We start from the raw sequence: 13,199 nt of genomic DNA on the forward strand, positions 1-13,199 counted from the left end.
GTTCAACCACTGTCACTGACACAAAGGTTAATTCCACACATGGTTGATGGTATACTGTCCTGATGACCTGAACAGGCCGTAAGGTTGATGCTGTATATGCACAGCGATATTGGCAGGCTGTGTGTTTAAGTGTATGAGAGCGTGAGAGTGTGTGACTTGGATCATGTTGCATACGTTTGAGCCTGTCACTCTGGCTGTTCTAATTCCAGTTAATCTCCTGCTGGATCTTGTAAGTGTTTTTACTGTAACGTTGCTGTGTGGGGCTCATGGGATTGAAATGTTCTCATAGCAACGTGTAAGTGTCAGGGCACCAGCTGTACCGTCCTAAAATTCAGCCGCATGAAGTACAGAAGGCTTTTGAGAAGCTTGAAATGAAAACGTATATTGGCAAAAGTTTTAATTATACGAAGTTACCATTCATGTAAAATTAACGGCTTTATTTGGTTTACTGGCTTGAGCTAGTTTTGACTGGCACTGTTTTTATCGGTGAGTAAGAGCTGGGCTGAATTTAAATTATAAACATTTTATCTTTACCGAGTTCAGTATCATTCTTTGTCTTGGCAGCTATTTAGTGTATGGCAAGGTACTTCCTTCAGAGCAGTCTGATTACTCTTGCTTCACTTATTTGACCATTTTATTAGCCCAAATAGGTGACTGGCATGACCTTTCCCATGTTCAGGGTTCACTGTCCACAAGGAGGCAGTAACGCCATTTGTTTGCGGAAAGTCATTTGCTTGTGGAAATACAGGTGGGCTGTTGCCGGTGAATTACTGCTGCAGTTTTGAACAAGAGAAACAGGAGTTCTACCCTAAGGGGCATACCTGCACCTTTCCCAATATTGCAAACGGGCCTTTTCTGTGTGGGTGTGAATGGTTTAGTGGTAACGGAGGAGAAATTAGTCAATCTAAAATGGGAAAGAAGGGGGCAGGGGATGGCTCCAGCTTTCATAATGATGGTTTAATGATTCAAGTGAACAAAAGCTGAAACCAGCAGTGCAACTCATGAAGTACACCAACACAGCAGAGAAAGAATTTCCATTATCTCATAAGGACGTTATATTTATGCTACTAAGAGCTTTGAAAATGTTGATGTTATGTATTAATATATAATTACATAACAGTACACAGAAACCATATTGTATTAGGAATTTTTATTGCAATTACAGCTAATAATGGTCATGCCATGATACTGGCTATTGTATACGGTCTTATTCAACGGCTGCACATGGCTTTAAAATCAGAAATGATAAATGACTTTAATCTTTCGGTTTCAGTTTTAGTCAAGTGTAAATATTTTTTTGTCAAAATGAACATTGATACTGTCTCTTCGATACTGTTCTTTTTAAAAAAAAAAAAAAACCTCAAGTTCCCCCCTGGGAAAAATTAAGTGATTCTATTCCATTCTATTCTGTTTTCCGTCACAAAACAGGTAATAAGTCAACTAACAAAGTTCAAAAGAGTGACACAGAAGACCCGACTAAAGGTGGTCCCGAATCCGCTGTGACCTCAACTGTCGCGGTTCAGGCTCGGTCACATTACATCACCGGCCGAAGCTCAACTAGCTGGGCCGGAGGAATTCGAGAGTCGGGACGACCTCGGAGCCACGAACGCGGGAAACCCCCCCCCCCCCGATCTGTTTTCTCCACAGTCCCCCGTATTACTGCCGTGACCTCTGCCGCTGCCCAGGGCCCAGACGCCGGCACAGACTAATAAGGGTAGTCCCTCGGTCACACATCGGTAAATGGTTAACTCGCGTGGCCCCCTTGGCGGGATTGAGATACCGCTGAAACCGCCGCTTAATTTTTAACAGATATTGGACACTCTCAGTGGGAGACCGGTTCCAGGATCTGAGCCATAAACCTTGTCTGTGTGTGTGTGTGTGTGTGTGTGCGTGTGTGTGTGTGTGTGACCAATGCAGTCAAGTCAACAGCCTTGATTTAGCCAATCAGCATTCGGACCTGGCTTAGGGTTCGTGCGCGCGATTTATTATTTTGGGTGTGGCCATCTGAACTGACCACTTTGCCCAGGACAGGGGAATCCAGCCTTGACAAAGACACCACCAGAAACAATGGAAGCCATTTTTGCAGCCTATTAATCATTAGCAGTAAAAGACATCAGACATTCAGTCAAATCAATTCTATTTGTATAGCACTTTAAAAAAAAAGATTTTTACAAAAGGCGTTGTCACAAAGCAGCTTTTCTGAGAACCCTTTTTCTCTTTGGGAATTGAGACAAATATTGTGTACAGTATATTTACCTTCTATTTATCTATCTGTAAGGTTGCCCTTTGATGTTGATGTTGGCTGTGGAGTGCTAAAAATAGTGATTGAACCAAAATGGATGGAGCTGCTTTTTATTTCCTTTGACTTAAACCTATCATTGTGTCATTTGAGTGATCCCAGTACTCTACCAATCATATGGCCTATGGCACATCATTTCGCCCATCACTTATCAAAGGCAGTCCTTTGGATACTGGAGAAAAGAAATAAGGGGATTTGAATAATCTTCTTTCCAGTTTAGTCTAAATGACCTTACGCCTTTTTATGCTGAAAGAAAAAAATAAAGGGGAAAAACAGAGTTCCACAAAATATATGAAATGCTGCACGTGGAATCCTTGTTCAGCCTTACAATATTCCATTCTTAGTCTATTAAGACAGACTTCTTCAACAAAAACATGGATGCCTGACATGCATTGCCACTCACTGTTTCCAATACATTTGTCACCCTTTTTTGATTAGTCACACCTGTCATATCTAAGGATTTGCCACCCTTAGACGCGTGATTGTCACGTGATTGACCTACTTCGTGTGTTTACGGAGATACATATGACATAGTCACTTCACTGGAAGTCTTTAATAAATTATTCTTCCACTCAGCCGGTGGGAGTGTCAGATGTTTTCTGCATATCAACTGGACCTACTTGATTTTCACCTCCTTGACTGTAATCATATATCTGACAGCCCAAAGAAGCCGTACAGGAAGTGCATCCTGTCATGCAGCCCTACCCCTTTTACTGTAATGTAACATAATCACTTTACCACATGCGTTTATGACCCCGGCGTTGAAAGATGGCCATATCAGCAGCCCAGAGGGGGGGGGGGAAACCCAGGAAGATGAAGCTAAGGAGGAGGAGGAGGATGAGGAGGATGAAGAGGGGTACAGGGGAACAGCAGAGGCAAAGAGGTGTCATTTTTGTGTGCTGAGGGGGACGAGAGCAGCATGACTCGTCTGGAACCTGCCCGTCCACATTCCGCGCCTCTCCGCTTTCCATTCGCCTGCCCACGCAACAGTGGAAAGGTGTAGGCGGGGCGGGGGGGGAGCCGGGGTTGTGAAACTCTGGATAGGCCTCTGTAAAACAGGTCCTGAAGGCACAGAGACACAAAAGGGTCACCTTCTGTTCAGGGCTGTGTTTTGGGTATGAGTGATGGGGGATGAGGGGGGGAACGGGGGGGCGGGACTTTCAGGAAATGAGTGTTTACACTGCGCAAGGAGGAGCGCGGTGTTGTGCCATCGCATGACGCTGACGAGTCCACGTAACGCAGCGCGTTTTTGAGAAAGCTGAAAAAAAAAAGTTCGTAAAATGACAGCTGATAAAGACGCCTTTTCTGGAGCTGTCTCAGAGCACACATTGCATACACAAAGGTCTTTTTTTTCCACCAGTGTTGAAATCCTGGAAATGGAAAAAGAATACACTCCCACGCAAAACTCCACCGGACGAAAAAAGGAAGGCTGACACACAGGAAAGTTTGTGTACGTGAAGCATTCGACAGGTCTTAACTATCACAACTTTTGTTGCGCACTAATAAATAATAACTTTAAATGGGGAATGATTATGAGTGATGCGAGCCATTATGTTTCAAACTTTTCAGTCATCACACATTTAATAGGCAATCGCTGACACGCAGTTTATTTATCTGAGATGAATATCTGAATTTGTTCGGGCATTGGCACAATAACACAGAGGTCCTGCTGATGTAGAGTGCGGCCCACAGGGGAATAATTTAGCCACCGGTTCGGTGGTGAATACAACAGAACTACAGGCTGAACTGCGCTACAAAAGCAGCGTTACATATCTGGGTTAGAATGGCACAACGACACAGATTTGAGAGGGACGAAATAAAAAAAACATTGTTTAAAAATACTGACAAACATGTTCTTCAGGGGTGTGCAATGACAAGGCAATAATTGCTCTATGATTGACAGTGATTGATTTGTTGTGGGGGGGTTTTTATGGCAAAGTGGAAAAATTAAATTATGGGAAAATAGCTATAAGGTGTTTAGTCCTTAACATTTTATCTCTCACTTCCACTCACAATTGGAGGAAAGTGTCAGTTTATCAGTATTCCTCTGGCATTTATGACAAAAAGGTTTAGGGGTGACTGAATCAAGGCATGTGCCATAATAAGGACTAACCTGGAAATCATTATTATTTGATATGATTGGCTAGCTTATTGTTTTTAAACCGCTATATTTTATTTACTACATCAAAGATGCAGTCTTTAAGCATTGCATCGTGTGATTTATAACTGACACATTAATATTTGTAGTTATCAGTCTTTTTTTTTACAAGAGGAAGTTGGATTACCAGTTGTTTACACATTGTAATGCATTGTAAGATCCTTGAGGACCAATAATGTTATTCCATTTCGTCCAATCTTCAAGAGAGTAAATAACCACAATAACATGATTATAAAATATCTTGGTTTAATAACTTGGGGCCAATTATTTCAAAGTAACCCAGTTTAGGAGAGGAAAATGGGTGCTATATAGATATAACTATCTTAAGCAAAACAAGGATGTGTGACGTCAGTTCAATCATGTTGTCATGATGAATAAGCTCAAGTGCAATACAAATACTGGCAATAAATGATAATGGCTTAATTTAAGAGCAGTATAAACAATAAGAGTAGATTTCATTTTACTGTTCCTCAGAAGTGATCCCTTGCCACGACTGTCTTTCCTGTGCTCTCTTTAGCCACAAGGTGTGAGCAGTGAGCTTGCCACGCAAGCACAACAATGCTTCTGGCATACAAAGGTCCGGTAGCTTATAAAATGTTAATACGGCTGCATAGGAACATTGGAAAAGAAAGGAACTGTATAAGTTACAGACACACAGTGCACACTCTTTGTTAACAAGGGTCTTTGCCTGAAAAATGTTCTGAAAATATAACAGAATTGGCGGGTGCGTCAAAAAGCCAGATCACTGCCTCTGTGAAAACGTCAGATTTCATCTCCAACACATCACAGCTCAGAGAAGCTCACTTGTTTTTTTATAGAGGGTGATAGCAAGCACAGGAATTTAGGCATCTCATTTGGTGGGTTGTAAAATGTAAAAAGCACATTTTAGGATATGTGACTGTTAGTATGTGTATTGAACTGATGGGTATTGAACTGAATACATTTGCCATGGGAGTATTCCAAATTGGGGTGAATAAGGGAACCCCCCCACCCCCAGTAAGGATTTCCCTGAGAAGGTTGGACATCTATCATATGCACTCATTCATTTCTCTGGATCTTGACTTCTGTGTACATTTTTTTTTTTGGAAAATCTTTCTCTTCATCCAGTCTTGAGTGTATGACTTGCACTGATTGACAGCAGCAGTGAGTAAACATCCCTCAGTTCAGTTTTAGCTCTTAGCTAAGCCGGTCCTCTTTTCCCCACATATCAAAGTGTGTGGACGTACACCAGGCAAAAATGTTAAAACACCCCATTTGGTGCGAGGTAAATATTGGCACAGATGAGCTCACCGTTTCTGAGCGAAAACAATGGCGTGAGATTGTTGAGCGCTAACGTTCGGGCAGGTTTCTGCATCTAGAATCTATATGCCAGCCAAAGAACCTGTTGACAATTCAAGGGTAGCCTGGTGTAATGATTAACAGCAGTCGGTGTTTGCAAAGTAGCAGAGTTGCCAGAGGAGCCCTTGTGTATTCAGATACACAGCTCAGGGGCACCTAGGATGCATAATGGAAAGATATTTTCATAGGTGGTGGTGGGGGGGGGGGGAGGGGTTTGTGTTGTTACCATTGTTTTTTTTTCTTCTCTCCTTTTTTCAGCTTTCCATAAAAAGGGGCGTGTTTCATGCCAAGTGCTTCTGTGGAATTTCTCCTCTTGCCGCGGAGCACGTTCACCTGGGCCCGCCCACCACCACCCGGAGACTAATATATATATGACAGGTAGAGCTCACAGGTAGAGCTAGCAACAAGTGCACCTCACAGCCTCGGTTCAAACGTTTACAGCAGAGTAACTGTCAGCAGAATCAGAAACATCTCTGGAATCAAACTTCACAAAGTGGATTAATTTTTGTTAGAATTGGTTTTTTGTTTGTTTGTTTGTTTTTGCTGTTCCATTCTCTACTGGCCTGCCCAAACAGGTAAGCAGAACTGTTAACTTTTTGCACTCATTGGTTGTCTAAGGTCTGTCTCAGTATATGTAATCATGCAGAAATCTGTGTACTAAATATCGACAATAATACACAGACAAATTGAAAACTCACCATTTGGCTTTTGAAATAGAATAGTTACATAAGATTTTTTTAAATGACTTTAAATTAAAACATTCAGAAGGACCATTTTGGATGGAAGTGAGTGTAAAATATATTGTTGATGTGTAAAAGTAGAATATACTATACTACTAATACATTTTGCAATGTGCAATGAAATACAATGAAAGCAATTGTAGTGTATGCAAAATGTGTACTTTATTAACATGACAGCAGGTTTCACTGTTTTTTGAGAATAACGCAAAAAAAAAAAAAAAAACAGGCAACAGTTGCAAGAACAGTTCCACCACCCAAATTTCATCATCATTATACGATATATGTTCTATATCTTGGAATAAAATGTATTTCACATTTTTAAAGACTCACGTACGTTTCGTATTTTGACAAACAGATCTGATGTCGGCATCCAATGATCTCAGCAGCATTCTGACTGATGCCAACTGGACGATGTACCAGATTGGTGCAATGGAGCATCCACTGGCTCCACCAGCCACGGCTCTTCCAGTCATGAGGGATCCACAGATGGCCAACTTACAATTTGCTACTGATTTCCTGGGTAAGAGAACTCACAAAATCAAAATTTTCTTCAGATTGCTGCGTTGAATATACCGTGCAATATTCACACTCCCCAACTCATTTGCACGACACAATCAGCAAGCATACTTATGGTGTGACTACAAGTAGGTTCAGTCACCATGTTAACTACTTTAGACGGTTTACTGCTTGCTATCCAATGTCCAAATCTGTGCGGTTGTTTTCTAACACACACACATGTAAGATAATAATAAATGTAATGTAATCAGAAAAATTCAGGTGGCCAGCTGATCTTTGTAACGATCTTGTCTGTTTTGTAATCATTAACCTGGTCGGAAAATTATCTAACCGCCCTCATCTCCATCACGACCGGGAACGCGGGCGATTTTTTTTTTGTCGTTTTTAAAATAAAGCCTTCGAACTATGTTTAACTCGCCTATCCGATAAGGCGCTGGCGTGACGAGACCCGACCGGGTGTCAGCCCTGCAACTAGGTTAACAGCCTCTGACCACGAGAGGAGATAAGCGTGCGGCCACGCATTCCATTTCACCGAAACCATAAACCGCAGGCCCTGACTTCAACATGCCTGAGCAAACAAGCCGTGGGAGGGGACTGGCTTGCATCATTGTTCTCCGCGCTGGATCAATGCCTAGACCCACAGTCGGTGTAATGGTGCCCATCAATTGTTGTTTGCCTCTGCAGTCGTTGTTGGTGAACTTTTGACAGGGCAGCCAGGGGATCTGATCATGCCTTAGATACCATGTTGAACTATGAAGTGGCACTTCCACTAGGACTGAGATAAATAAATGTAGTTCCACAAATATACACAAGTTGCCCTTAGTGAACCCGTTATTTTAACATCCATACATGCTTGTAGAAGAAAGAAAAAAATACAGTTGTGTGCATTACTGATATTCAGATCTATCTTTTTTTTAGGGCCCCTTAAATGGTACCAGTCGGCCCCCCAGTTCTGGACCAAACAGAACGTTCTGGAGTGGATCAGCTACCACGTCGAAGAGAGCAAGTTTGACGCCAGCACGCTGACCATGTCCAGTTGCTCGATGGACGGCCCCATTCTGTGCCAGCTCTCCCGCGAAACACTGCTGTCCATGTTCGGACCCCTGGGAGAGAGGCTGTACCAGAGCCTCCAGGAGCTGAAGGCCAAATACGGTGAGACAAAGAGCCAGGGTGTGGGCTGATGTCTTTTGATCCACCGGTGCTGTCTGTTGGTAGATAGTCCTTAGGAAACACACAAAAAACGGTGGACTGAGTCTTCATTGCCCTGTATGGGCTCATCCTTCGATAGCTTGTCAAAAATAAAATTGGCCTTTTTTTTAGAATTCAGCATTGGGGGGAAGAGCACAGGAAAAAAAGGGGTAAAAAGGCAGAGGAAAATAACAAAAATTTGATGCCATTTACACTCCAGCCCTTATTCCAGTGGGCCATCTTAAAAGAGCTGCCAGATTTGCAAATGAAGGAGTAAATAAATAGACCAAGGGAAAGTTAGTGAATTATGTAAAGATTATCTTAGAACAAAAGACGCCCAAGGGCAGGAGCATTACTCCCAGTTAATTAAAGGTTTAAGGTTGCACTCAGTGTTTAAATGTCGTAACTTGAGCCACAATGGAGAGAAATGCTTTCCCAGTATTGTGTGAAATAAAATGCTTTGGTCAGGTTGAATATGCATGTGTGGTGATTCTAAGAATCTGGTTTAAAGGCATCAATTAAAACCCAGACAAAGCCAACAGTGCCACTGCCGCCTTACAACTGGACCTTTGTAATTACATTTTTTTTTAGTGGTGATTGAGATCACAAACGCTGTCAGCTTCGTTGCATTTTTCTAATGACTGTGTGGTGATTGCAGGCATGGAAGACCTGAACACGACATACGACTTGCTCAACATCCTACTTGATGACTTTCCAGAATTTCTGAACATGCCTGGAGGGGATGACTTCAAACTCCTGAGCACAGTCATTGTGCATGGAGGTAAAGTCAGCGGCACCGTAACGGGCTGGGGGGGGGGGGGTGTGGGGGTGTGGGGGCGTGGGGTTGGGGGGTCAGAGAGCTAGGAAGATTCCAAGTGCACTGACTGACAGTGCTCCTCAAAAAATATTACAGCATATGGTTATCTGGGTGGTGGGGCCCAATATTATTACACACACTGTACAGATACACACACTTCGTTCAGATGCTTCAGTTCCACTTATCTGTGTCTGAGAGGCTTATTGCCGTACCCGTAAGCACAGCAGCTTTTACAACAGGTCGCAAAAAAATAAAAAAATAAATTAGCCCACGGCTGTAAAACCCGGAGGGCGACATTGCAAGAGCGATGAGAAAACAAGTCACGATGCAAGAAAGAACACTATCGCTGTCGCAAAAAGACAAAAGGGTGGCACTGTTTACAAGCTGTGAACAATCACTGTGTTCATCAGAGTTGTCAGGGATGTGTTTTCTTATTCTGGGCCTTGTCGTATTTTTTTAATAGAGGAGCAAAAGAGTGACCCCGGTGTCGGTGGGGACATGGTTGGCGCTTTGACACCCTCCAGCGATAACGGCTATGAATCCGGGTCCACCTCGCCCGACAGCCTGGACAGCGCGCGCTCAAGTGAGTACAACTTCAAGACTGTGTCAAAAAGGAAGCCCTAAATGTGGCCCGGCACAGCAGCAGGGAGCTCCCAGTCTTGTACGCACCAAGATGAGGAGATCTTGGTCCATAAATGAAATTTGAAATTCGAACCTCATGTGAGACTCATGTCTTCATTCTTGTCCCCGCAGGAACGTTGAGCTTCCTGAATCCCAGTTCCCCCGAATATGGAGGAAGCGACTCAGACCCAGAACTCTCAGATCTGCAATTTCCTCTCAGTGCAAGTGAGTGCTGTCACCTCACCTTTTTGTGTTTTCTCAGCGCAGTGAACTGGACAAAGTGCAGCTTGCTTCTTAAGAGCGGCTCAAGCCTTAGCTCCATCCGGCACGTATGCATTAGGAACCCCTTACTTTACCACCCAAAGTCCGACGTCTGTGCGCACACCTTCAAAAAAAACCAAGCCCCAGTGACTACTACGAGAATAAACTCCCCGGTTAGCGTCGACTTAAGATAAACCTTCACCTCACGCTCGTTTTCCCAAAAAACCCCTCCCTGAAAAAGTGACATTTTATGGTTCCACAATTCCCGCACTGAGGTTTCGTAACCCACAGAGATAGTGGCGGGCAGGTGCAATCGAAAGGGTTTTATTGAGGTCTGAGACTGCCCCCCCCGCCCCGAGCCGGATCCAGAGGTGTCATGTCCTGTTGTTTGCTGCGTCTTTTCACAGAGGAGCTCAAGATGGAAGAAGAAGACCTGAAGCCCTGCAAGAGGAGCAGGGGGAGGCCCAGGAAACTCAGCCGGGGCTCCGAATTCTTCATCGAGGCCAAGAAAAACAAGCACGGTAAGTTCTGCCGCGGCACCGCAAAGGTCACCTGCACTTTTGGCCTGGTAAGCCTCCTCTACCCGGGGGCGGCATACTTGAGTCATTTTCCATTTGTACGGCATGACATCTGCCGAAGAACTAAATGTCATCTGTAGCAGCAAAATAGCACTGCAGTCCTTCACTAGGACCTGCTGCCCTCTCCTGTTCAGCTTCTTAAAAGCTCGACACGTTTCCCTCACGACAATACGCAATATATGTTACTCTGCTCCAAATACGATCATATGTGGAACTATGTATATCTGAGTCAAAACCAGAGATAGCAGAGACACACACCAAAACCAACCTATCCTTTTCTGGGTCTGGCCATGAGTTGACGTTTTATCCCCCCCCCCCCTACAGCCCCAAGAGGCGCACACCTGTGGGAGTTCATCCGGGACATCCTGATCCACCCGGACCAGAACAACGGTCTGATGAGATGGGAGGACCGCCGGGAGGGCGTCTTTAAATTCCTCAAGTCAGAGGCCGTGGCCCAGCTGTGGGGGCAGAAGAAGAAGAACAGCAGCATGACCTACGAGAAGCTCAGCCGTGCCATGAGGTGAGCTGCCGTGTGCCTGAAACAGAGACTTACAGTCGGGTGGCATCGTCACGACAACCTATTAATTGAACAAGTAACGTAGACTCTAAAAGGCTTGACGAGTAGCACTAATTCGTTTTTTTTTTTTCCATCCCGCAGGTACTACTACAAAAGGGAGATCTTGGAGCGGGTGGACGGCCGACGGCTGGTGTATAAGTTTGGGAAGAACTCAAGCGGCTGGAAGTTGGGAGAGGCGGGCGTTGCGATGTGAAGTGGAAGGAAGGAAGGAGTGGAATAAGGAGAAGGATTCCTGCACAGATATGGACTCAGAAATGGGCCTACAGATGGAATAACTCCAGCCAAAAGGGCCAAAGATACTCAGACTCGACTGCGTATATTCCCTCACACCGGTGGGTGGTGTTTGCAGCAACAAGTAAGCCATTTTGGCTAAAGTAGGTTGTATGAACCAATAATGAAGTTTCATTATTATTATTATTTCTTTTCAATACTCCGTGTGGGTGAAACTCTTATCTGCCAAGTCTAGTACTTGCTGGTAGGACTTCCTGAGCCCAAAAAGGCATGCTGGCATGTCCTTGTTCACTCCGGAGATTTACAGAAATTGTCTGCACATATTTTTTCAATATCAGTACGCAGTGATGCCAGTAGCTCAGGTTCCAGGTGATTTGAAGTGAAAGTCAGGTGTTTGAAGTGGAAAAAGATCAGCTTTCCCATGCAGAAAATACATCCAGTGAAAGCAAATGGCTCACACTGGTACAGTACCACTATGACATGGCGATACCAACGTTTGTCAAGATGGTGGAACCCACTCCATTTTCTATTTTTACATTTTACAGGACACGACTGGTCAAATGTACTAATACTACCAATCAATTATTTGATGATATGAAGTAGATCAATTCAGCATTGTGTGTGTGTGTATTTTTTAATATACAAGGTCTCTCTTTTAAAAGAGATTTTAATCTCAATGAGAAAACCTACATAAATGATAAATAAGAATATTCTGTAACTAAAAAGAAGGACATGTTCGATGCTTTGAATCAATGGACTGTGTTTTAAATGATTTGAAACTATATTATTCAGCTGGTCTGTTGATTTTTTTTTATTCAATATTTTGTTATGCCAGAATTAAACCTCAAAGTTGTATTTTTAAAGATATCTTTATGTATATGTGTGCCATATTGTTTTGTACTGTTCAGATATGTTTTTAATAAAGATTATTTGAGAAAGAAAATGTTTTGTTTATGTACCGAAAAAAATACCAATTGACAGAGCTTCTAACAGAGAGTTGAAGCAAGCACAAAATATACCTCATCTGCATTGAATCCTGCTCTGAATTTGTTAACAAAACATGCATGCAAATGCACCTCTCCATGATAGGGCTTCAGGTTCACTACTTCCAGTTCAGCCTGCGTTCATACATGTCCCGAGGATAACGTTCTCTCAGAGTGAATAAGAATGAAAGGCCATTTGAATGCTAATGGTGAATGTGAAAGGGCCCTACTATGACATTACATTTTATTACATTACACATCACAGCTGGTGCTCTAATCCAGAGCAATGAACTGAAGTAGAGAGCGCAAAACACACAAACTGTGCTCAGATCAACCAGGTAAAACAAAGTTTCCTGGGACGACTGACAGGTGGATGTTTTGCACGCTATATAAAAGAGACAATTCAGCACGTTCCACAGACTAAAGATGGACACTTATTTACTCAACTGTTGTCCATTGCCAAACAGGAGAAGGCCACAGCACTTCAGCGGCTTTGGCATCTACATGTATTTATTTATGTTAGTTTGCTGAGCGACGTAGATCTTCTAGGCCTCAGACCCACAAATGTCAATATTTTCTTACTCGTTTGTACTCGTATCTGGAAACTGGGCTGAAACCACCAAGTATGAAATACTTTTATCCCAGTTATTTTTGTTTCATTTTCATTTTAATTGCAACCAGCACCTCATTTACAGAGGGCACACATTTCCTTTGTAATAAATATTGTGTGATGTGAAGAGGGAGATTTCATTCATTCATTAAGAATAAAGCAGTGAACAACGTCTGTACAGGAGGAAGAAATAAGGTTTTTTTTTTAATTAAATTTTTTTTTTAGAAATATACAGTACCAAAGGAAAAATATTGTATCAAATAAAGAGAAGAAACTGGAAGA

At 43.0% G+C, this 13,199-nt stretch overlaps 1 protein-coding gene across 1 annotated transcript; it reads left to right on the forward strand.

The window, feature by feature from the left end:
- The first annotated feature begins 6,179 nt into the window (after positions 1-6,179).
- elf3 (E74-like factor 3 (ets domain transcription factor, epithelial-specific)) lies at positions 6,180-12,197 on the forward strand. The gene is made up of 9 exons (XM_035387101.1): positions 6,180-6,370; positions 6,891-7,055; positions 7,970-8,203; positions 8,898-9,020; positions 9,520-9,639; positions 9,810-9,902; positions 10,346-10,459; positions 10,841-11,036; positions 11,175-12,197. The coding sequence occupies exons 2-9, from the start codon at positions 6,896-6,898 to the stop codon at positions 11,284-11,286; spliced, it is 1,152 nt and encodes a 383-aa protein (XP_035242992.1). The 5' UTR covers positions 6,180-6,370; positions 6,891-6,895; the 3' UTR covers positions 11,287-12,197.
- The last annotated feature ends 1,002 nt before the right edge of the window (positions 12,198-13,199 follow it).

This window comes from Anguilla anguilla, chromosome 13, assembly GCF_013347855.1.
Source record: "Anguilla anguilla isolate fAngAng1 chromosome 13, fAngAng1.pri, whole genome shotgun sequence".
Lineage (NCBI taxonomy): Eukaryota > Metazoa > Chordata > Actinopteri > Anguilliformes > Anguillidae > Anguilla > Anguilla anguilla.